Source organism: Peromyscus californicus, unplaced genomic scaffold (genome assembly GCF_007827085.1).
Source record: "Peromyscus californicus insignis strain IS unplaced genomic scaffold, ASM782708v3 Scaffold_13__1_contigs__length_99412109, whole genome shotgun sequence".
Taxonomy (NCBI): domain Eukaryota; kingdom Metazoa; phylum Chordata; class Mammalia; order Rodentia; family Cricetidae; genus Peromyscus; species Peromyscus californicus.
In genome coordinates, this window is record NW_026294424.1 from 5220447 (window position 1) to 5246175 (window position 25729).

Consider the following 25729-nt stretch of genomic DNA (forward strand, 5'->3'; position numbering starts at 1 on the left):
AAGTACGGATATGAAATATATCACGCCAATTTAAATTGCATCTCAGAGTATTTTATTATTGAATATATCTTTTAAGTATGAACCTAAGCTTCTATATTCTTTCTGGCGTTGAGACTTTATCCCTGAGCCTGGCATACCTACACCTCCAGACCATTACTTAGTTTATAATAATGTCTCAATTCTGAGAATTTTAAAGATGAATTAGTTTGACTTTAAGAATGTACTTTAGTTTTTTTCATTTCGAGACAGGGTTTCTCTGTGTAGCCTGGCTGTCCTGGATCTCACTCTGTTGACCAGGCTGGCCTTGAACTCACAGAGATTCACCTGCCTCTGCCTCCCGAGTTCATGGCATGCACCACCACCTCTGGCTTAGTTTTTACATTAAGAAATTTGACTGGTGCTTACTGACGCTGCTTCTGCAAATATGTATTTGGTAACCTTGTGTTTCTGATGAAAGCGGGTCTTTGAAGGGTAGGACTGAGGATGGTTTTCTTTTGAAATTCTGAATATAACTCCGAAATGGAAATTGAAATTGTTTGGAAACTGGGTTTTCTTTACACGGATTTGGTCAGTGCAGGCTCGTATGTGGAAGTTCTTTCAGACTCTCTCCTGGATCTGGCACCTAGTTCCCTCCTTACACCTCTGTGTGTGTTGGGTAGAGAAGGCCTGGTCCCTTCCTATGGTTTGATAAATGATTCTGCTAGCTGTTCCTGGAACTTAGATCTTGGTTCTGGAACTTTCCTTCTGGTGTAGGAGCCTGTGACTTGGACTGGAGCCATACTCGTTTACATGGCCTTTTAGTTTTCTTCATTTAGGTTGAATTTGACAACCATTGAAGAGACAGTTGTAGTTGCTACTCTGAGACAGAGAAAATGCCAAACAATGTTTTGTTTTATTTTTAATTAAAACGTTTATTTTCTGTGTATGAGTGAGTGTTTTGCCTGATTGTGTGTCTGCATCACGTGCATGCTTGGTGCCTCTGGAGGCGATAAGAGGGTGTTGGTCCCAAGAAACTGGAGTTACAGGTTGTTGTGGAGACACCATGTTGTTGCTGGGGATCCAACACAGGTCCTCTGCAAGAACAACCAATGCTCTTAACCACTGAATTATCTATTCCTCAAGTCCAAGCAGTCTACCCCCACCCCAAGACAGGTGTTTTTTTTTTTTTTTTTTTTTTTTTTGAGCTGAGGACCGAACCCAGCGCCTTGCACTTGCTAGGCAAGCGCTCTACCCTGAGCTAAATCTCCAATCCCAGACAGGGTTTCTTTATGTAGCCCTGGCTGTCTTGAACTCAGAGATCCACCTGCCTCTGCCTTCCCCAGAGTGCTGGGATTAAAGGTGTGCACCACCACTTCCCGGCATCTTTTTTTACTTTTTTTTTTTTTTGACTTGCAGATCTAATAGTTACAGAGATTTTGTGAACACACACACATGTGCTCAGGGACCAGGAATATCAAGGAGCTCCAGTCAGAGAGAGAACATGATTTTACTCGTAGAGACAAGAATCAAGAAAATCCTTAGTTATTTTACATTGGTGCTTTGGAAACACTGAAAAAATTTTTTAATTAAAGGAACACTTTATTTTAGCTTTTGAGACAAGCTCTCATTATGTGACTCAGGCTAGCTTCCAACTTGTGATCCTGCAGCCTCTACGTCCTGTATGCTAGAATTGCAGGCATCAGTATGTTCAGCTCAAAAACAATTTTATGGCATAATAAAAGCCATTATTTTGTATGCTTACTTGAAAAATATGAGCTGGGAGATAGTGGCGCATGCCTCTAGGAGGCAGAGACAGGCGAATTTCTGAGTTTGAGGCCAGCCTGGTGTACAAAGTGAGTTCCAGGACAAGCTTCAAAGCTACAGAGAAACCCTGTCTCGGAAAAAAAAAAAAAAAAAAAGAAAAATAATCAAGCTCAGTGTGGTGGCTCATACCTTTAAAAATTAGTAATAATGAAAAAAACATAACAAACTCCTTCTGTATATTCTACAATGATGTTTCAAAGGAAAATTAACTTCCATGAGCGACTATAATTTAAACATGTAATAGAGTTTCGGATACTTTCACATGTGTTATTTAACTCCTTGAGGTCTTGCTAATGGGTAGTTATTTTTTCCCCCCAAGTATTTCTCTATGTAGACTGTCTGTCTACATATCAGAACAGTCCCTGGCTGTCCTGGAACTCGCTCTGTAGATGAAGCTGGTCTCAAACGCACAGAGATCTGCCTGGCTTTGGCTCTGCCTCCCGAGTGCTGGGATTAAAGGCATGCGCCACCACTGCCCAGCAGCAGCAACAAATACTCTTAAGTTCTGAGTTATATGTCTAGCCCGGATGCTGAGCTTTTTGAGTTTTGACTAATGTATATGTAGTGATACCAATTTTCCATTATAATGCTAAGAAGGGTATTTTCAATGCCCTAATAATGGCTCTTTGCTCCATGTGTTCATCCCTGCCCCTCTCAGCCACTGATCACCACTTATCCTTTTTACTGTCTCTATAGTTTTGCCTTTTCTAGAATGTTATACATTGGGCATTCTTTTCATATTGATGTCTTTCACTTAGTAATATGAGGTCTAAGTTTCTTCCATGTATTTACTGGCCTGATACCTCACTTTTTAAAGGTTTATTTATTTATGTGTATTGCATGTGTGATTATGTACAAGTGTTGTAAGTACAGGTGCTGGAGGAGTCCAGAAGAGGGTGTTGGATCACCTGGAGCTGGAACTAGAGGTAGTTGTGAGCCACCCAATGTGGGTACTAGGAACTGAGCTTAGGGTCTCTGCAAGAAGGTATACACTGCATGCTGGTTAGTTTTGTGTCAGCTTGACACGTGGAAAGAGAGAACCTCACTTGAGAAAATGCCTCCACTAGATTGGTCTATGAACAATCCTGTTGGGCATTTTCTTGGTTGATGATTAATGTGAGCAGTGCCACCCCTGGGCAGGTGGTCCTGGGTGCTATGAGAAATCGGACTTAGCAAGCCATGAAGAGCAAGTCAGTAAGCCTCATTCTTCCATGGTTTCTGCTACAGTTCTTTCCCCAACTTCCTTTGTTGATGGACTGTGATGTAGTACTGTAAGCTGAAATAAACCCTTTCTACTCCAAGTTGCTTTTTTTTTTTTTTAAAGATTTATTTATCTTGTATACAGTGTTCTGCCTGCATGCCAGAAGAGGGCGCCAGTTCTCATTACAGATGGTTGGGAGCCACCATGTGGTGCTGGGAATTGAACTCAGGACCTCTGTAAGAACAGCCAGTGCTCTTAACCACTGAGCCATCTCTCCAGCCCTCCAAGTTGCTTTTGGTCATGGTGTTTTATCATAGCAGTAGAAATCCTAACCCTAACACATGTTCTTAACTGCTGAGCCATTTGTTCAGTCCCCAGTGTCACATAATGAAGGACATCTTGGCAATTTATTTATTTATATGTCTTTATCTATTTATCTGTCTATCTATTTATTTATTTTTCAGATAGGGTCTCATCATATAGCTCTGGCTGTCCTGGAACTCACTATGTAGATCATACTGGCTTTGAACTCCCAGCAATCTGTCTGCTTCTGATTCCCCAGTGGTGGGATTAAAGTCATGTACCACCATGCCTGGTTGATTGTACCCATTTAAAGTCATTACTAAAGTTAAGGACATGAATATTATCATCTAAGACATGGTTCTCAACCTGTGGGTTGAGACTGCTTTGGGGGTCAAATGACCCTTTCACAGGGGTTACATCAGTTATCCTGCATATCAGATATTTACATTATGATTCAGAACAATAGCAAAAATATAGTTAAGAAGTAGCAATGAAAATAATTTTGTGGTTGGGGTCATCACAACATGAGGAACTGTATTAAAGGATTGCAGCATTAGGAAAGTTGAAAAACACTGGTCTAGGAGTTTTATAGTCTTTATGATTTTTAAAAATTATTTTGTGTGCATGGGTGTTTTGCTTCCTGTATTTATGTCTGTGCATCACGTGAATGCAGTGCCCTTGGAGGCCAAAGAAGGCATTGGCTCCCCTGAAATTGCAGTGATAGACAGTTGCTGCCATGTGGGTGTTGGGGATCAAACCCAGGTCCTTTGGAAGAGCAGCCAGTGCTCTTAACCTCTGAGCCATTGCTCCAGCACTGTGTTTTAGAGTGTTAAACTCTACACTTAGGCCTATGATCCTTTGAGTTACTTTTTGTGAAGGGCATCAGGTCTGTGTCTAGATTATTCCCCCACCCCCCAACTCCAGACAGGGTATCTGTGTGTAGCAGAGAACTGTCTGGAAATTTGCTCTGTAGACTAGGCTGGCCTCAGATCCGCCTGTCCCAGCCTCCTGAGTGCTTGGATTAAAGGTGTGTGATACCATGCCAGCTCTAGATTGTTTATTTATTTATTTATTTATTTAACATGTAGATATCCAGTTGTCCCATCTCTGTGATCAGGCTGCTTTGCCGAAGATCATTTGATGTATTGATGAACTTCTGTTTCTAGGCTTTGTTCTGTCTGTTCTTTTGCTCATAGTGCACTAGCTTGACTGCAGTAGTTCTGTAATCAATCCCCGAGTCAGGTAGTATTAGTTTACTAATTTTATTCTTCTGTTTCAGTATGTATTGTCCGAGTGATTTGCATCTTTGCATAAACTTTAGAATCAGATTTGAGCATAGTGGTATGCTTATAATCCCAGTATTCTTGGAAGGTGGAAACAGAAGTTGCAGAAGTTTAAATCCAGCCTCAGCTTCATTGGGGTTTATTTATATGTATGTATGTATGTGTCTATGTGAGTATATGCCATGTATGTACCAGTGCCCAAATTGGCCAGAAAAGAGAATCAGATTTCCTGGAACTGGAGTTACCAGCAGTTGTGAGTTTCCTGATGAGTGCTAGGGAATGGAACTTGGGTCTTCTGGAATGGTAGCAAGCACTCCTAACCACTGACCCATCTCTCCAGTCCTACTGATTTTAATTTTATGTGTGAGTGTTTTGCCTGCATGTATATATATGTAATATGTATGTGCTTGGTGCCCATGGAGGTCAGAGAGGGCATTGTATCCCCTGCAATGGAGTCATGGATAGTTGTGAACTACCATGTGGGTGCCGGGAATTGAGCCCAGGTCCTCTGCAAGAGCAACAAGTATTCTTTTTTTTTTTTTTTTTTTAAGATTTATTTATTTATTATGTACACAGAGGAGGGTGCCAGATCTCATTACAGATGGTTGTCAGCCACCATGTGGGTGCTAGGAATTGAACTCAGGACCTCTGGAAGAACAGTCGGTGCTCTTAACCTCTGAGCCATCTCTCCAGCCCGCAACAAGTATTCTTAACTGATGATCTCCAGCCCCAGCACTGGCTGGGTGTTTTGATTAGGGTTATAAACAGATGTTTATGCCCTTAGTTCATATGTTGCAACCCAATCCATAGTGTGATAGGATTTGAAGGTGGGGCTTTTGGAGATGCTTAGGTCTCGAGGGTGCTGCCTTCTGAATTGAGATTACCTCCTTAGAAAACAAATTCTAGCAAATTTCCACCATTTGAAGAAACAGAAAAAACAGACCTCTGTGCACTAGAAAGGAGACCCTGGCCAGGCACCACATCTGTTATTGACATGCTGTTTGATTTCCTAGTCTTTAGAATGTAAGAAATAAGATTTTGTTTACGCCAGGCACATGCCTTTAATTCCAGCACTTGGGAGGCAGAGGCAGGTTGGTCTCTGTGAGTTCGAGGACAGCATGGTCTACAGAGCAAGTTTCAGAACAGGCTCCAAAGCTACACAGAAACCCTGTCTTAACACACACCCCCCCCCCCGCCCCCCCTGCCCCCGCCTCCCCAAAAAAGATTTTTTACAAACCACCTGACCTATTATGGCATTCTCTTTTTAAATAAATACTCTTTTATCTGTTTGAGTGTTTTGCCTATATGTGTGTCTGAACAACATGTATGCAGTGCCCAGGGAAGCAAGAGGAGGGTGTCAGATCTCCTGGGACTAGATGGTGGTGAGCTGCCGTATAGGTGCTGGAAATGGAACCTGGGTCCTCCAGCAGAACAGCCAATGCTCTTACCTGCTGAGCCATCTCTCCAGTCCCCATCCTGACCCTATGATATTCTTATTGACTAGTAAAATTAGGATTGCATTGCCTATGTAGATCAAATTAGGACAAGTTAGCATTTTGCATGGACATGGGCTGCTTCATTTGTTTAGTGTTTCTCTGATTTGTTTCATTAGAGTTTCATAGTTTTACTCATAGTTGTAGAACATAGCTTGTTAGATTTATATGTCAGTAATTTTGTGGGATGCTTACATAAATGACATTGGGTTTTTAATTTGTTTCCACTTGTTCATTGCTAGTATATGGTAAAAGGAATTTTTTCTTCTTGATACTGGGTCTCACTGTGTAGCCCTGGTGGTCCTGGCCCTTGTTTTGTAGACCAGACTAGCCTTGAACTCAGTGATCTGCTTGCCTCTGCTGGGATTAAAGATGTGGACCACCATGCTCAGCTGAGATTGCTTTTTCTGTGTTAATTCCTGAAGTGTCAATCTTAACTATAATGGCTTATCTTTCCAGAGTTACTTTGTTAATTCTTTCAGATTTTCTACATAGATGATTGTGTAGTTTTATTTCTTCCCAAGCTGTCAGCCTTTTTAAATTTTCCTTTCTTTCTTTTCTTTCTTTCTTTCTTTCTTTCTTTCTTTCTTTCTTTCTTTCTTTCTTTCTTTCTTTCTTTCTGTCTCTCCCTCCCTCCCTCCCTCCCTCCCTCCCTCCCTCCCTCCCTCCCTTCCTTCCTTCCTTTCTTCTTCTTCTTCCTCCTCCTCCTCCTCCTCCTCCTTCTTTTCTTCTGACAGACTTACTCTCTGTGTAGCCCTGGCTGTCCTGGAACTCACTCTGTAGACCTGGCTGGCCTAGAACTCACAGAGATCCACCTGCCTCTGCCTCCTGAGTGTTGGGATTAAAGGTGTGCACCACCACTGCCTGTCTTTATTTCCCTTTATTTCTTATAAGAATTAGCTAGGACTTGTAGTGTGATATTAAAAAACGATGGTGAGGGGACATTTTTGCTTTAGTTAGTGCTTTGAATTTCTTTTGCTGTCAATTAGAAATGTTAGCTTTAGTTTTGTTGTTGGTTGATTGGTTTTTTGTTAGGCAGAGTCTCATTTGTATCAGGGTCTCACTGTATTCCTGGCTGGCCTAGAACTCACTCTGTAGTCCAGGATGGCCTAGAACTCAGAGATCCACCTGTCACTGCCTCCCAAGTGCTGGTTTTAAAGGCATGCACTACCATGTCTGTTTTTTTAAAATTATTTTTAAACATTAATTAGTGTGTGTGTGTGTGTGTGTGTGTGTGTGTGTATGTGTGTGTGTGTGTGTGTATTTGCCTACTTGTCTATATGTGCACCATGTGCATACAGGTGCTTTCAGAGGCCAGAAGAGGATGTTGGATCCCCTGGAACTGAAATTACAAATTATGAGCTGTCTGATGTGGGTACTGGGAACTGAACCCAGGTCCTCTGCAAGAGCAATGTGTGTTCTTAACCACTGAGCCATCACTTCAGTCCTGGCAGCTGTGGTTTTTGGTTTTTTGTTTTTTGTTTTCCCTTTAAGACAGGGTTTCTCTGTGTGTACCCCTGGCTGTCCTGGAATTCTCTCTGTAGACCAGGCTGGCCTCAAACTCACAGAGATCTGCCTGTCTTTGTCTCCCAAATCCTGGGATCAAAGGTGTGCACCACCACTGCCTGGCCAGCTGTTGTGGGCCAGCTGTTGTTTTTTTGTAGATATTTATCAAGTTGAGGAATTTTTTCTCAGAGCCTATTTTGCTGTTCTAAAAACATTTGACACTAGTGTTTTTTTTTAAAGATTTATTTATTTATTATGTATACAGTGTTCTGTCTGCATGTATGACTGCAGGCCGGAAGAGGGCACTAGATCTCGTTACAGATGGTTGTGAGCCACCATGTGGTTGCAGGGAATTGAACTCAGGACCTCTGGAAGAGCAGTCAGTGCTCTTAACCTTGGAGCCATATCTCCAGCCCTACACTAGTGTTTTTAAAAAATCTTTTTAAAAATTTTTCTGTCAGTGTGATGATGGATTGCATGAATTGACTTTTATACCTGTGCACTTTTAAACTAAACATCCTACTGTCCAAATCAACTAGTTATGGATTTTAATACTATCAAGATGTTGATTAGTTATATCAGGGAGGTTTTGTACTTTCCTCATTTTGTTTGGAAAAGGCTTTTAAAAAAAACTTGTACCAACTTTGTGGCACTCAAACAAGGCTTTGTTCCAGGCTTTTCAAGAAGCAGTATGACATCTATGTGTGACTTTTTTTTTTTTTTTGGCTTTTCGAGATAGGGTAGTTTTGGTTCCTGTATAGTTTTGTTCCTGTCCTGGATCTCGCTCTGTAGCCCAGGCTGGCCTTGAACTCACAGAGATCCACCTGATTCTGCCTCCCAAGTGCTGGGACTAAAGGCGTGAGCCACCGCCACCCGGCCTTTGATGCCTTTTTTTGAGGATCATTCCCCAGGTTGGTGATGCTGAGTTGGTGGGCACTCCTGTACTGCCTTTGTGTAGTACCTGTTGAGGGTGTGCCGCATGCTGGCATGGCAGCATGTGGGATGGAGAGAAGAAGAACTTGGGCTGGGGTGAGGACTGTTCTCTGTGTCCTGGAGCTCTGGAAGGGTGACTGAGGAGCCTGCAGCGCTGGCATCACCTGCAGAGACCAGGTCCAAGGCTGTCACATGGGTCCGCCTTAGGAGTTCGCAGTTGCCAGGCCTGGAAAGTGTGGCTCAGTAGGGAGGAACAGAGCTGGGTAGAGGTTCATCTAAGCTACTGGCTTACTTGCAAAACAGTTTTGGTGACTTGAGATGTAGTGAGCTGACTCTAGTCTGTCCTTTGTGGCGTGTTCACTCCGCGTGGGGAGTTGACATTCAGGAGGGCTAGATGTGGGACTGCCTGTATTTCCCCGAGTGCCTGAGCTTGCAGTCCTTTCTCCGCTCCCATCAGAGTACCTGTCCCTCTCCTGGCCAGGGCTGGTCAGTTCTGTCCTCAGAGCCAGGTTTCTCTGACTAGGCTGTGTCTTCCCTGTGTCTTCCTTTGTCCCCCTCTGCTCTTGCTCAGCTGTTAGTCTTGTTTAGCACCGGAGTCACCCTTCAGAGAGGTTTCTCTGATTGTCCCTCTAAGTAGGCCTTTTGAGCTATGTCTCATTTTGTGCATCCAGGTTCCTGTAAGGGGAGATTCACTTGGCTTTATGGGTTGAATTGCATCCTCCAAAGCTATATTCAAGCTCTAACCCCAAGATCTGTGGAGTGACTTTATCTGGAAACTGGGTCTTTGCAGGAAAGGCTTTTTAGCACCTGGCTAGTCTGCTCCCCCACCTGTGAACTGCTTTATTTGTTTTGCAGTGCTGGGGATGGAGCTCAGAGCCTTGATTACCTAGGGACAGGTGTTACCACTTAGACACACCCTAATCCCATGAGCTGCTTTTGCGTTGCCTATCCTTGTGAATGGTGCTGTATAAGTGCCTCCTTCAGCACAGTTTCCAACAGGCTTTTTGTTCCATGTTTTAAACATCTGTGGTTATGACAGGGTGACAATTCATACTTATTTAACCACTCCCCTATTTAGCAGCACGCAGACCCTCCCAATATTCACACCTCATCTCACTCAGAATGTTGATAAAATTTGGAAAATAAAGCCAATAATGTGTTGTTATCTAACAGCAACTAGTCAGACTTTGGATGTCGTCCCTTTGAGGATCATTATTGCATTTGATCCTCTTTGGCCTGGGTGGGGCCTTACTCTGCTCTTTCATGACCTAGCAATTATTTTTAAACAATTTGGTCGGGGTGGGGTGGGGTGGGGTGCTGGAGAGATGGCTCAGAAGTTGGGAGCACTGTCTGCTCTTCCAGAGGTCCTGAGTTCAATTCTTAGCAACCACCTGGTGGCTCACAGCCATCTATAATGAGATATGGTGCCCTCTTCTGGCATGTAAGCATACATACATGCAGGCAGAACACTATACATTAAAAAAAATAAGTCTAATCCCAGCACTCGGGAGGCAGAGCCAGGCGGATCTCTGTGAGTTCGAGGCCAGCCTGGGCTACCAAGTGAGTTCCAGGAAAGGCGCAAAGCTACACAGAGAAACCCTGTCTCAAAAAAACCAAAAAAAGAAAAAATAAATAAATCTAAAAAATTTTTAGGGTGTTTTGCCTGCATATATCTGTGCACCATGTGCATACATTGCTTGTAGAGACCAAAAGAGAGCATCAGATCCCCTGGGACTGGAGTTACAGATGGTTGTGGGCTACCATTTAAGTTCTAGGAATTGAGTCCAGGTCCTCTGGAAGAGCAGCCAGTGTCTTAACCACTGAGGCTTCTCTCCACCCAACTTACTACTTCTAAAGCATCTGTCAGTTAATTTGTTCATAGCCTCACCAGATTCCCCTCACATTTCCTTCTGATTAAATTGAGGTTCTGGTCAGGTGGTGATGGCGCATGCCTTTAATTCAGGCACTCTGGAGGCAGAGGCCGGCAGATCTCTGTGAGTTCGAGGCCAGCCTTGTCTACAGTGTAGCATGAATCTTAAAAGTTCTTATTAATAAAATCAAACCTGAGCCAGGTATTGGGGTGAACGCTGGAAGATCAGAGAGACAGAACAGACCACAGCCACCTCACCTCGCCAGTTCCTCAGCTGATCCTGTTTCCTCAGACTGGAAGCCTCTGAGTCCTCATTCAGAATGAGTCTCAGCTGAACTGCTGCTGGAAAGCCTGAAAGCTTAACCAGCCAAATGCTTCTAGTTCCTGGTCTTCACGCCTTATATACCTTTCTGCTATCTGCCATCACTCCCTGGGATTAAAGGCTCACTTCTTGGGATTAAAGGTGTGAGTCACCATGCCTGACTGTTTCCAATGTGGCCTTGAACTCACGGAGATCCAGAGGGATTTCTGCCTCTGGAATGCTAGGATTAAAGGCGTGTGCTACCACTGCCTAACCTTTATGTTTAATATTGTGGCTGTTCTGTCTCTGACCCCAGATAAGTTTATTAGCATGCACAATATTTCGGGGAACACAATACCACCACACTACAGAGCGAGTTTCAGGGCAGCCAGAGGGGTACGCAGAGAAACACTATCTCGGGGGAAAAAAAAGATTAATGTTCTGTGTTCTTGTGAGGAGTCCCACAGTGGGCTGTGATTTCCTTAGTGTTCCTTCAAGAGTCTTGTGGTATCTGTATGCCCTGTCCGTGGCTGTGGTCACTTTGATCCTGTGGTTCAGGCTAGTTTTCATTATTTTCCTTTGTAATTGTCTTGTGGGAAGAAACTTGGAGACTCAAATAATCTCTTTACCTTTGACTGTGGTTGACATTCAGAGATGATCCTTGCCAGAAACTTCTGCAGGATATTGTAAAGTGGTGGATTTTAAATTTTCTGTTGTTCTGTCCCTGTTGGTCATTGTCATTGCTCTAAGGGAGGACTTTCACTTTTGTTCACTGTTTTTTTTCAGATATTGACTCATTCATGTGGATTTGGGACTCCTACCTCATGTGGATTGGATTGCTCCTGTGGTCCTGTGCCTGTTCCATTAGGAGCCCTTCATCTTCCTTGGAGTCATTCATTGCATTTTAAACTCCAGGTGCTCCAGCTTTAGAACCAGCTGTTTCTCTAATGACTGTGTGGCTTATTTTAAGACATAAAATCCTAGTGATTTTGTTAATTTTTTTTTAAGTTGCATTGTACTTCTGTGGCCTTTCTAGGTTGATGTGTGTGCTTTGTGATGAGGTCACCACAAGGTGTATGAGAGCTGGAGAGATGGCTCAGCAGTTAGAGCACTGGCTACTCTTCCAGGGGACCTGGGTTTGATTCCCAGCACCCACATGGCATCTGACAACTGTCTGTAACTCCAGTTCCGGGGATCTGACACTCTCTTCCGGCCTCAGTGGACACTGCATGCATGTGGTGCACAGACATACATACAGGCAAAACATCTACCCACATAAAATAAAAATAAATAAATCTTAAAATAAAAAGTAACAACAATGGACTGGAAAGATGGCTCAGAGGTTAAGAGCATTGGCTGCTCTTCCAGAGGTCCTGAGTTCTATTCCCAGCAACTACATGGTGGCTCACAACCATCTATAATGAGATCTGGTGCCCTCTTCTGGCATGCAGACTAAATCTTGAAAAATTAAATAAAAAGTCACAGCAAGGTGTGTGAGAGCCCCTGTGGTGGCACATGGGCCAGGAATGACCATTTGTCATCATCACTCTCCTTGATGGAAGACCCTGCAAAGCCTTTGTCTTGTTTGGGTGTGGCTCAGAGGTTGGGGACTTAGGGGCTTTCGGTTTAGATGAGCAGTGAGGCTGTTGTTCCTCTCTGGTGTAAGTTGGAGATGGTTGTCACTCTGCTGGGGCTGAGTGTACCAAGTTATGTGGATGGGCTTTCTTTTTTTCTTCCTTCCTTCCTTCCTTCCTTTCTTTTTTTTTGTTTCTCGAGACAGGGTTTCTCTGTAGCTTTTGGAGTCTGTCCTGGAACTCACTCTGTAGACCAGGCTGGCCTCGAGCTCACAGAGATCTTCCTGTCTCTGCCTCCCGAGTGCTGGGATTAAAGGCGTGCGCCACCACCGCCCGGCCATGAGATTTCAGGTCAGACAAACTAAACAGGAATAGTATGTGAGTGGTGTGGTATATCCTTGGCTGAGAACAGCATCCATGTGTTGATGTCACTTTATTGAAATGAACTCAGAGATATGCATGGGCTGGGCAACCTGTTTCCTGCATCTGCTAATGGAAATTCATGCCAGGCTCTAGGCTAGCCAGTGTGTGCTCTGTGTGATGTTGGTGACTTGGCCCTGTTCCTAATGCTTGCTACATGCTGACCTTGCCCTGTTCAGTTCCATGCTGGCTTTTTTTTTTTTTTTTTTTTTTTGGTTGTTCGAGACAGGGTTTCTCTGTGTAGCTTTGCGCCTTTCCTGGGACTCACTTGGTAGCCCAGGCTGGCCTCGAACTCACAGAGATCTGCCTGGCTCTGCCTCCCAAGTGCTGGGATTAAAGGCATGCGCCACCACCGCCCGGCCCCATGCTGGCTTTTGAGCCTCATATTTCAAAGTCACAGAGGAAGTGTTAGTTGCTTCTGTTGACAGTTTGTGTATATATTTTCAAGAATGGAAAATGGGTGTTTGATTTTGTTTGAGATCTTTCTAGTAGTGTTCATATGATTTTCTCTTTCATTCTGTTCCCTTCTTCTGTTGACAGAGTCCTAGGCTTGCGTGCATCTTATTTGCCAGCCTGAGCCCTACCTGGCTGTGATGGTACTTCCAGCAGGTGTGGACCTTGTGGCTCATACCCTCTGCTCTTGGAGGAAACACTCCCAAGGGTTGCTCTCCTTTGGAGTGCCTTATGGGGTGGAAGGAGGTGGCCTGTGCCCTCGGGTGCTTTGTTGGTTGTGGATACCTACTGTAGAGGCCCTGAGGTGGTGCTGGGCTAACTCAACTTCTAGGAGCTCTGCTCTCTTTTTTCCTTCATTCCCCTTTTGAGTAATGTGCTTGTTGTGATCTCTTGCTGGACTGTGCCTTGTCAAGGGCCCTGAGGGCAAGGCTGACTACCAGGTCTTCACCTTCATCCTTCTTTTTCTCTTTTTTTGCAGTGCTTTTTTTTTTTTTAAACTTTTTTTTCTTTGACTCTTTTGAGGGGCCTGCCAGCCAGCTCCCAAATAATACACATAGAGGCTTATTTCTAGCCAGCTTTTCTTAAATTATCCCCTCTACCTTTTGACTCTGGGGTTTTACCTTTCTCTCTCTCTCTCTCTCTCTCTCTCTCTCCATTGTTGTGTTGTGTAGCTGGGTGGCTGGCCCCTGGAGTCCTCCTCTCTTCCTTTTCTTGTCCCTCTTCTTCCTCCCAGATTTCTCCTGTTTATTCTCTCTGCCTGCCAGCCCCACCTATCCTTTCTCCTGCCTTGCTATTGGCCATTCAGCTCTTTATTAGACCAATCAGGTATTTTAGACAGGCACAGTAACACAGCTTCACAGAGTTAAACAAATGCAGCATAAAAGAACGCAACACAAGCTGGGTAGCGGTGGTGCATGCCTTTAATCCTAGCACTCGGGAGTCTGGTCTACAGAGTGAAATCCAGAACAGGCACTAAAAACTACTCAGAGAAACCCTGTCTCGGAAAAACCAAAAAAAAGAATGCAACACATCTTTGCATCATTAAAACAAATGTTCTACAGCATCAAGAAATGTAACACATCTTAAAATAATATCGTACAACAGTGGTAGAATCCAGGTCTTTTTGCACTCTAAGGAAGTATTTGCCACTGAGCTACACCCAGCCCTACTTGTTGATTATCCCAGTTTGCCATGTTTCCCCCCCCTCTGTTTTGGCTCCTTTTGCTTTCTGAGCTGGTAGCCCGTGGCTGCCACACCTGCTCATATTCAGGTGTGAGACGCTGAGAATCAGAGCTGTATGTGGGCAGTGGGGTGACAGCTGCAAAAGGTGCAGGCCGCTTGCATGTTCTTAGCTGCCTATTCTGGGATCGAAAGCTAAGAGCCCACGACCCCCCTTTTTCATCATTACCAGAGTTGTCCTGGTCCCTTGCCGCAAGTTGGACCTGGTCTAGAGCTCTGTGCTTGCCTCTGGCACCCCACCCTTCATCTTTTATAAAACCCAGCTTCAGGGGCTGGAGTTGTGGGGGCGGTGTGGTCAATTGTAAGCGCTGGCAGTCCTCTGTGGTATGGGCCCCATAGCTTACTGCTGGTGTTCTCAGTGGATGTGGCTGCTTTTGTCTCTTCTCGTGCATTCATTGCCCTTTGGGGACAGAGCCTGCCATGGGTTTTCTTGCTGCTTCGGGAGAGGCCTTGGAGGCTGGTTCTTTTTTTTTTTTTTTTTTTTTTTTTTAAGAACCCTATATTTATGGGTCTGGAGAGATGGCTCAGAGGTTAAGAGCACCGACTGCTCTTCCAGAGGTCCCGAGTTCAATTCTCAGCAACCATATGGTGGCTCACAACCATCTGTAATGAGATCTGGCACCCTCTTCTGTATACATAATACATAAATAAATCTTTAAAAAAAAGAACCCTATATTTTTATATTATGCTGATACTTTTCAAAATGTATTTTGGGGGTCCTTTTTTTTGTAAAGTTTATTTATTTATTATGTATACAATGTTCTGCCTGCATGTATGCCTGCAGGGCAGAAGAGGGCCCCAGATCTCATTGTAGATGGTTGTGAGCCACCATGTGGTTGCTGAGAATTAAACTTAGGACCTCTGAAAGAGCAGCCTGTGCTCTTAACCTCTGAGCCATCTCTCCAGCCCTGGAGGCTGGTCCTAATAAGGACCTCACCCTCTGGCCTTCATCTAGACCAGTGGTTCTCAACCTTCCTAATGCTGTGACCCTTTAATACAGTTCTCATGTTGTGGTGGCCCCCAACCATAAAGTTATTTTCATTGCTATTTCATAGCTGTAATTTTGCTACTGTTATAAATCATAATGTAAATATCTGTGTTTTCTGATGGTCTTAGGCAACCCTGTGAAATGGTTGTTCAGCACTCCCCCTGCCACCCCCAAGGGGTTGTGACCCACAGATTGAGACCCACTAGATGTTACTAGAAGGTTACCATAGGTTAAAAGATGTTGTTGGAGGGTCTAGGAAGGAACATGCTTAGTTGTCTTGGAATCGGGAAGGTATTTGTCAGAGGGATGTTAGGAACATTTTGTGTATACAGGATGTTGTATGTAACAGAAATATGGACTGAAGCATTCTACATATAGTCATGTGGCAATTTCTCTTTGCAGAGAGACAGCCCTGAAGAATTCATGGAAATGGATCAGCATCATTAAGTCAGAGCTATAACCCTGTGTTTTAGCTCATATCTGATGACTTGAGACTGCTGATGTCCAGTGTTCTGGAAATCCAGTGCCCATAGATGTGGACCAAGGAAGAGCCCCGACCATGGTCACTCTTATCACAGAGAAGCTGCAGAACCAGAGTTTGGATGACCTTACCCGAAGGGCCCGTGAGGCTGGCCCGGTGAGTCAGCTTGGGGGTCAGAGGTGGGCACAGCCCACTGTGCAGAGACATAGACATGGAGACAGCACACTGTAGGGTGGAGGCAGAGCTGAGTGGGGGCATTGGACAGAAGCCAGTGTCTGTCATAATCACCACCACAAACCAAATCAACTTCTAATGCAAAGCTGACTTACACAGAATTCTGTGGCCTGCTTACCAGATCTGCCAGGGTAAGTGATCCTGTGGCCCTGCTGCCCCTTTCCAGGGATGTCTCAGATTTATCAACACAGATTCATTCACCTGCTTTAGCTTGGTGGTTGGGCCTTTTTTTTTTTTTTTTTTAAACCATGAAGCCATTTATTTATTTATTAATTCATAATTAATTTATTAGTTTTTTTTTTTTTTCCCCTGAGACAGGTTTCACTGTGTACTCATGGCTGACCTGGAACTCTCTCTGTAGACCAGGCTGGCCTTGAACTCACAGAGATCCACCTGCCTCTGTCTCCTGAGTGCTGGGATTACAGGCATGTACCATCACATCTGGTGGATATTTATTTTTAATATTTTATGTTTGTAACTTATTACTTATCACATGACTTCAGATGCACTTTAATGTTTTGTCTTTGGTTTTCAGTGCCATGAAACTTAAAGGTAACACAAATATACTCTGAATATAGCTAGGGATTCCAGAAACACAAAGCAAATAACTCCGTTCTTTTCTTTCGGTTTTTTTCGAGACAGGGTTTTTCTGTGTAGCTTTGGAGTCTGTCCTGGAACTTGCACTCTTTTCTTAAGGTCTTGTATGATGATGATGCTCATGTTGGGTAATGTTTATGCCCAGACTGTAGGCAGAAGTCTTTCTAAACTTGGATGCCTAAAGGACGTTTATTCTTCCCAGTGAACTTTTCATAAAATTTATACTTGGGTAGATTCACCTAGTCAAGGCATCCTAAACATAAGTAACAATTTTTCTTTTCTTTCTTTTTTTGGTTTTTCAAGACAAAGTTTCTTTGTGTAGCCTTGGCTTTCCTAGAACTAGCTCTGTAGACCAGGCTGGTCTCAAACTCACAGAGATCCACCTGCCTCTGCCTCCCTAGTGCTGGGTTAAAGGCGTGTGCCACCACCACCACCCATCGGGAGTTTTCTAATAACAAAACTGAATATCAATTTTAAAAGTAAAATTTGAAATAATTACATTTTTAATAAAACTGAAAGTCATTAAACACTCAGTGCCTCCGTTGCCATGACTGTGGTGCTAGTCTGGGTAGTTTGGGCTGTCTGAGCCCCGATGTGCTGGGTGGGGACAACTTGTGGTGGCCACAGTTCTGGCACTTGGGCCACCAGAATGATGCAGCTATTGAAGCTCAAGGGTAACAGAGCTAGAGGAGAATGCAAGGACATGGCCTAGTCTTGGGGCTCTGTTGGGGACAGAAGCTGATGTCTGCCACCATGGACTCTGTCATTATGGGCTCACAGTGTGTGCTTGATCCTTCACCCATGGTCCTCCTCTAAAGCCAGTGTCTTCCAGTCCTCCCCTGATTCAGCAGGGCTGGCTCCTCCCATCTCTGCTATCTAGGTTCACTTTATTTGGTCATATGGGCTCCTTTTTCCCCAACTTAGATACCCTGAACCTGAGGCACACCCAGTTTTTCTTACTTTGCCTTTTCACGCTTGGAGGATAGTGAATAGTCCAGCTGTTACAGAAAGACCTGGAAAAGTAAGTGATTGTATCTGACTCATTGCTACCTCAAGGGAGGAGAGGCACAGATGGTTTGTGACCATAGGTAGAGGATTGGTGAAGGCAGTGGCCTCAGGTATCGCTGCCAGAGCAACAGTGAGGATCTGGGGTGTGATTGGGGTGTACACTGAAGATGGCAGAAGTTTTTATTTTTAATTTTTATTAATAAAGATTTATTTATTATGTGGACTACCATGTGGTTGCTGGGAATTCATCAAACTCAGGACCTCTGGAAGAGCAGCCAGTGCTCTTAACCTCTGAGCTATCTCTCCCAGACACCCCCCATACCCCCACCCCCTGCTTTTTAAAAAAAGATTTGCAAGTTTTTTGTTAGCAGGGAAAATGAGGGATTTGGGGGCAACAAGGAAGGAGCAGTTGACAGGTAGTTGGGCCCAGCTGTCACATGTATTTGGGCTTAGAGTATTTTCAAACAGCAGGAAACATTATGTGCATTTCAGTTGTGCACTGAGGCTTTTAATACAGAGCTGGGAAAGGGTTTATTTGCCTCTAGAGAGGCAGGGAGATCAGGAGCCAGTGTAGCTGGAGGAAGTGGGCAGTGACTTGAGCAGGAAGTGCTTTCCTGGCTGAGGGTAGCAGTGAAGATCATATACTATGCTGCTTGGTTTTTGTCAACTTGACGCAAGCCTAGACATCTTGGAAGAGGTCATCTTAATTGAGAACATAAGAGTAAAGTCATTTTCTTGACTAATGATTGATGGTGAGGGCACAGCTCAGTAGGGATAGTACCACCCCTGGGTCGTTGGTCCTGGATAGTGTAAGAAAGCAGGCTGAACAAGCTGTGCAGAGCAGGCCAGAAAGCGGCATTCCTCCATAGCTTCTGCTTTAGTTTCTGCCTCTGGTTCATACCTTGATTGAATTCTTGCCTTGGCTTCTCTCAGTGGACTGTGACTAGGGATATGTAAGCCAAATAAACCCTTTCCTCCCCAAGTCATTTTTAGTCAATGGCGTTTTATCACAGCAGTAGAAACCTAACTAAGACATATGCCTTGGTCCTGGGATTTGACTCTTAGGTGTCAAGGGCTTGAAGCAGAAGGGCTGTGATTCAGGTCAGGGTAGCAGTACCCTCTATCTGTGGGAAGAGGATAATGAGGCCAGCGGAAGCAGAGAGAAAGGCCAGCCAAGACCACCACCATTAGATTGGACAGATGTAGCAGAGCTAGAGTAAAAGGCTATAAGCTAGATGACGGGAAGAGGCGAGAGGAAAGCATGATGTGGCTGAGCTGGAAGCAAGAAGCATGGAAGGCTCATCATCATGCCTCTGGTTTAGATAGATGTAACATGGGCGGTTGGTGTCCTGTGTGTGTTCCCCAGCCATGTCCATCTGGGCAGGGCCAGGCTTGGATTAGCCCAGTGGCAGCCTGCTATCTCAGCAGATCTGCTTTCTTGAGTATCTCCCAAGGAGGTTCAGAAGCTGCCATGTCTTAAGGCCCTTGGATGTGGCATGAGACAGGCTGGTCCCTACAAATGGACGTGATCAGTACTCTGCTCTTTTGCATTAGACCCACTGTCCTGGGTGTCTGTACCGTGTCCTTGGGCTGTTCACCTACTCATCCATCTCTCGCAGAGCCTTGTAGCTGCTTGCTGTGATGCACCAGTCCTTGAATGTGCACTCAATACATCTGGTTAGGTCCAGGCCCAAAGCTCCTCAGCTGCCCCAGGAACCATTTCTATTGGCTAAGAAAGGCCTGTCCTTCCTGGAGTCTATTGGGTTATTGTGGTAGGTGTATTCTTATGCACACTGGAGATGCAGGCCCAGGGAAGGTGGGCTAGGAAAACAGCAGGTACTTGCTCTGGGTAAGTGGTTGGACCTCATCAGGAGGACTGTTGGCTAGAAGAGTGGTTATCAGCCACGTGGAAGGTGAAACTATATGCTGGCCCAAGGCTGGAGGCATTTGCAGCTGTTTGAAAGGTGTAGGCAGCCCACTAATTATGCACAGTGGCTAAGAGCTTCCACCATACAGTATCTGTAAAGTAGCTTTCTCTCTTTCCATCTTAGCCTGAGGTGGTCCAGTGACCACAGCACCAGGCTGGTCATGTGTTCACCACCTCCATTCAGCTGTGCTTAGGGAAACATAATCCACTGCAGAGGAAGATCTGTCTGCCTGTAGACAGGCTACCTGTTGTTAAAGGGTACCTTTTCTGAGTCATAAACCCAACTTTCTTTCTTTCTTTCTTTCTTTCTTTCTTTCTTTCTTTCTTTCTTTCTTTCTTTCTTTCTGTCTTTTTTTTTTTTTTTTTTTTTTTGAGTCAGGGTTTCTTTGTGTTATTTTGATGCCTGTCCTGGATCTTGCTCTGTAGGCCAGGCTGGCCTCAAACTCATAGACATCCTCCTGGCTCTGCCCCCCTAGTACTGGGATTAAAGGTGTGTGCCACCACCACCCAGCAACTTCTTTTATTTTTATTTGTTGTTTTTCTTTTCTTTTTCTTTTTTTGAGAATGGAGTTTTACCTAGCCCACTTTGCTATATAGCCAAAATCCTGATCCTTCTTTTCCATCTCTATGAAATCCCAAGTGCTAGATTACAGGCATATGACACTATACTTGTCTTGCTTATCGATTGGTTGATTGATTGAACAGGCTCTTGCTAAGTAGCTCAAAGCGGTCTGGAACTTGGAATAGTCCTCTTGCCTTGGCCTTCCTGAGTGTTGGGATTATAAATGTGTTTATCTTTATGTGAAACAACAGTAGTTCCCCAAGGCTTCTGGTGCAGTTGCTATAGCATTTTTTGCTAATCTCTGAGACTGCCAGTAGCTTATCTGCCTTGTTGTAGGGGGTCATCCTGCTGTCTGGACCCTTCTCAGGACTGGGACCATCAAGCTAGGGCATGGATCCTGTATTTGTACTGTCATGAGCAGTAAAGGGTTCTTAGGTCTTGGCTCAGTCTTTTTTTTTTTTCTTCAATTTTGTCTGTATGGGTGTTTTTAAAGTTTTATTTATTTATATTTTCCGTGTATTAGTATTTAGCCTGAGTGTATGTACACCATGTCTGTACCTGTAGATGTAATAGTCTTATTAAGTAAGAAACACAGAGCCAAATGTAGAGTTAAAAGCCCAAGAGGTGAGAGCAGTACCTAAGAGCTGATACTAAAAACCTTTCTTACCCTTCGCTGCTGCTGCCGTCCTTCCCCTCCGAGAGAGACCTACTTCCTGTGTATCTGTCTTTTTATTGACCTTCTGTTCTGCCTTCTCATTGGTTGTAAACCCAACCACATGACCTCCTTGTCACTGCCTGTCTATACAGACTCCAGGTCTTCTATGGTTGGTATTGAGATTAAAGGCGTGTGTCTTCATGCTGGCTGTATCCTTGAACACACAGAGATCTGTCTGTCATGTGGTCGGGACTAAAGGTGTGCACCACCACCGCCTGGCTTCTGCTATGACTTGCTATTAGCTCTGACCCCCAGGCAACTTTATTTATTAACATACAAATAAAATCACATTTCAGTACAAATAAAATATCACCATTTGTACCTGGTGCTCAAGGAGGCCAGAAGAGGGCATCAGATCCCCTGGAATTAGAGTTACAGATGGTTGTGAGCTTCTGTGTGGGTGCTGGAAATTGAACTGGGGTCCTGAAAGAGCAGCCAATGCTGAGCTGTCTCTTAACTGCTGAACTATCTCCAGCCTCTCAAGGTCTTTCTGAAAAGTAACTAGGTGGTGAGGTTTGAAAGACCATTAGCATACACCATCTAAAAGTAAAAGGCCAGAACTTCAAAAGCAAGTATGAGGAAGTGTGTAGTGGCTTGGGACGTTGTCATTTGTTCAGCTACATCTCGTTAGGTTAAAACTTTCCTTAGGCCAGTGAAATGGCTCAGTGGGTAAAGGTATTTGTTGCCAAACCTGATGACCTGAGTTTATTCCTGGAACCCACATGGTGGAAGGAAAGAACTGACTCCCGTAGGTTGCGTCTCATTTTAACATGTGCACTGTAGCACATGTATAACCTGCCTCTCTATACAGAGAGTAAATGTTTAAAAAAAAACAAAAACTCAACCCTTTTATTAAGAAAAAGATATTTTCTAGAGGTCTGTGCTTTTTATTTTAAACAACAACAGAGATGTTAGGGAGAATTAGCATTACTGTAGTGAACTCTGGAGTTTGCATATGAGTACTGAGACTTCTCTCTTGTCACTTTTAGTATTCTGCTGAGAAACTGAACAAAAGTGGCCCTTTGTTCCCTTTGGAGATTGGCGGTAAGTGTCTCAGAAGCCCAGGTAGGCTCTTTCTAGGGCTAAAGTAGCTGATGATGGAGCAAGGTAGTGTTGGACCTTTGGCCAGGAGGGGATTTTGGAGCTGGACTGAGTCAGATATTTAGAGCAAGATTTAGGGAGGCCTTTGTGTGACCTACGTGTGGGACAGGAAGATCATGAGCCACCCCCCCGACCCCACTCATGGTCTAGGAGTCAGAACTGGTCTCTGAGCAGGATGGGCCAGGGTCAAGGCTCAGCAAGGCCTCTCTTTGCTGCTGCTGGTGATGTGGGAGGAAGCTAGGGACTGCTTTACCCTTTATGTGAGAGACAAGGCCCACTTTGTGGTTTCCTTCAGCAATTGGGAGGATAATCAGGTGGTATATGGTTCTGGCTGCCATTCTGCTGTGGTACACTGGTTGAATGAGTACTCCTGGACCTGTCTAGGCTTGTCCTCACTTCCTGACACATTGCTCTTTAGTGGTTACACAGGGTAGTGGTCCCTAAGTATAGAGCACACTTCTGATAAATCCAAGCAAAGACCCTGGGGTTAGAATCACCCTGTGTTGGTCTTGACAGTGGGAACAGCTTACATGGTAGAACCGTGTCAGATTCACATGGCTGATTACAAAGGTAGTGGGATTGACTTACTTTTTCACGAAAAGTTGGAGGACGTGAAGTCCCCATCCCCCATCTCACTTGGCCTGTGTCTTCACTCCCACTTGATTTTGGCTCCTCCAGTCCATCCTGCATGTGGGGCCATGTTAACTACCTCAGTCCCTGCTCAGAGTTTCTGAGGGCTTCTTATGCACTCCTTTCTTCCCTTCCCCCCTCAGCCCCCTCTCTTGCCTCCTTGCTGTCTCAGGTCACCCCAGGGCCCTTGATGTATCTTTCCCTAGAGGTGACCCTGGCTGTTTTTCCTATTGGTCTCTGTGGCCTCTACTCCAGTGTCTCTTAGCTTGACAGTGGTTAGAAGAAGCAAGGAAAGGCTAAGTGACCTGTTGGATGTTCTCCATTAAGAGTGTCCAGAGCATCCTCTGGTCAGGTCATTGGATATTTGGGCTTCACAGCTGGGTTGACTCTATATGAAGACGCCCACATACCTGACTTTGCACTTCTCTGTGTGAGGGCTGGAGCAGTTTTCTGCCCTTTGCAGCCAACAAGAGGAATAGGAACTAGGGCCATGGTAGCTCTGAGAGGCTCATGCAGAGTCTGGGTGCCAGGTTGTACTGAGTGCTTGAGCTGACCAGAGGAGAGCTGGACTGGTCTGGGCACGTGTATGGAGAGCTGCCATGTGGGCATATCCCCTGGGGGATGTAGATTTGTATTAGCTCCTAGAGTGCTGACTGAGTCTTGTGAGCTACAATCTGGGCTCAGGTGTCTTAAGGACTCCTAAATCTTCCTCAGGGAGTTTAATGTTGCATTTAAGCCATGATGTCTTAGGTACGTGGTGTTACAGGGTGACCAGCCACCAAGGGCCATTGCCAGCACCCTGCTTTAGGGCTGAAGAAGTGGAGGCTTGAGGATGTTGGGTGGGGGGTCCCAGTCTAATGTTCAGCAGGCAGATGTCCAGGCCAAGTCTTGTTTTGTTTGAGACAGGGTTTCACTGTGTATCTTAGACACAAAGTAAAACTCAAATGCTCATCAATCCTGCCTTTGCCTCACAAATAGTGGGATCACAGAAATGAACCACTATACCCAGCTTCAGCCAAAGCCTCTATCTGTAAGAAGATTTGAGACTGACTGTCCGCTTTGGTCATTAAGAAATGTAGCAATTTGCCGGGTGGTAGTGGCATCCGCCTTTAATCCCAGCACTCTGGAGGCAGAGCCAGGAGGATGTCTGTGAGTTCGAGGCCAGCCTGTACTACAGAGCCAGTTCCAGGACATGCTTCAAAGCTACTTAGAGAAACCCTGTCTCAAAAACAAACAAACAAACAAAAGTGGCAATTTCTAAGAAGTAGCTTTGTCTGGCTCCTGTCTGACAAAGGTTCACCTATAGAGGCTAGCCAGGGACAGGGATAAAGCATTTTTATGACACAATATATTAGTGAAATGGAGGTAAGATCGGAATCAGGTGATTTTCAGGAAACACAGGTGGAGAGACAACTCCTTAAGACCAGGTGAAGCCAGGCCTGGTGCTGCACACCTTTAATCTCAGGACTCAGGAGGCAGAGGCAGGTGGATCTGTGACTTCGGGATCAGCCTGGTCTACAGAGTGAGTTTCAGGACAACCAGGGCTATAGAGAGAGACCCTGTCTCAGGAAAAATAAATAAATAAATAAATAAAGTCCAGGTGAAGCCTGGTGATTTAGATGCCAGTGGCCACTGAAGATCGGGTGGTAGCAACCATGTAAACAGAGGTGTTTTTGTTCAGATGTGTCCATGAGCCTGGGAAGGGGTTCAACAGTGTGGCTTCGTATTGCTCACCTGTTTCTTCCCACACCTTTGTGTTTCCTTAGTGGACAAAAGTCCTTGGAAGGCCTTACATGGAGGATGGCCCATTGGAAGCCAGGCGGCCTCAGGCCCTTTCCCATTGGGCCCACTTGGTGTGTCTCACACTGAAGGTCTCAAATGGCAGCTGGCATCTCCAGGGCCTGCGGAAATGGGCAGCTTCTTGGACTTCCGTGAGAGCACAGGGCCACCTGCAGCACCACCGACCAAGCGACACTGCCGGTCCCTGTCAGAACCAGAGGAGCTGGCTCGATGCCGCTCCCCATGGCGCCCTGGTAACTCCAGGGTGTGGACTCCCATCTCTAAGAGGAGATGCAACAGTGGTGGGAGTGCCACACTGCAGAGCTGCAGTGGTCTCGGGAACCCTACCCTGCAGGCAAGTCTAGGCCCAGGCCTACCCAGGAGTCCTGTATCACCTGCTGGCCCTACCTCACCGCTGACACCCCGGCCAGCTTCAGCTAGCAGTGGCTTTGTGGATGGCAGTGAGGGCAATACAAGCTCAGGTCCACCTTGGCTTTCTGCAGGACCCTGTCCGTTTTCCTCCAGGCGCCGACTGTCTCTCTCACAAGAGCACCTTGTAGACGCAAGCACTTGTCTGCCTTCAGCCAGCAGCACCCCCACATCCACACCTGAGCTAGGCCGCCACCATGGCCTGCTCCGGTGCCGGTCACAGCCTTGCGTATTGGATGGGAGGCGGGTCCGGCGCAAGCGGAGACGGGAGGAGGATGCCAGGTGGACGCGCCCATCCTTGGACTTTCTGAAAATGACACGGGTGAGGCGACATTTTTGTTCTGGGTTGCTTAGGAAGCCTGTGCTTTGCCTTGTGTTGGTCTTGGGGTAAGGTTGGTTATTCCCGGCAGTCTTCTAATCTTACTTGACTACTTTCTTCTGAACCAAAAAAGTTCAGATGGCCTGTCCCAACTGACCCCCAAAACTTCAGTCATACTCCACAGGCAGAGCCCCCACATGTGGAACCTGGACCCTGGGCTCTGAGGAAGCAAGGAGGGACTGAGTGTGGATTTTCAACTAAGCTGTTGTTGTATTTGGTGCATCCTCATCTCTTGGGGACCCTAACTACAATTTGAGGGTGGCAGTTACTTAGAAAGTGAGAAGCCTTTCCTGGAAGCTGAGGCAGAGCTTGGTACCACCGAAGGCCCAGACCCTTGGCTTGTGATGGCTACAGGAGCCAGAGCTGCTGACTTGGGCCGTGCCTCATTCAGAGACCAGCAGGTACCTAGATGTGCTGTGCTCTAACATCCTGGACATCCCTGGCACATTCTGGGGGAGTGTTTTGTTTTGTTTTGAGACAGGGTTTCTCTGTGTAGCCCTGGCTGTCCTGGAACTCACTC

At 45.3% G+C, this 25729-nt stretch overlaps 1 protein-coding gene across 9 annotated transcripts in view; it reads left to right on the top strand.

The window, feature by feature from the left end:
* Positions 1-25729, top strand: part of Fam53a (family with sequence similarity 53 member A) — a 35006-nt gene that overhangs the window by 729 nt on the left and 8548 nt on the right. For 4 of the 9 annotated variants that reach the window (XM_052736238.1, XM_052736235.1, XM_052736234.1 and 1 more), the window contains exons 2-4: positions 15770-16004; positions 21881-21935; positions 24389-25152. In XM_052736238.1, the coding sequence (XP_052592198.1) occupies positions 15927-16004; positions 21881-21935; positions 24389-25152 (897 nt within the window). In that variant the 5' untranslated portion in view covers positions 15770-15926. Of the gene's footprint in view, positions 1-11479; positions 11609-15769; positions 16005-21880; positions 21936-24388; positions 25153-25729 lie in introns of all 9 variants that reach the window. The other 5 variants (XM_052736236.1, XM_052736233.1, XM_052736232.1 and 2 more) reach the window with 3 other exon arrangements.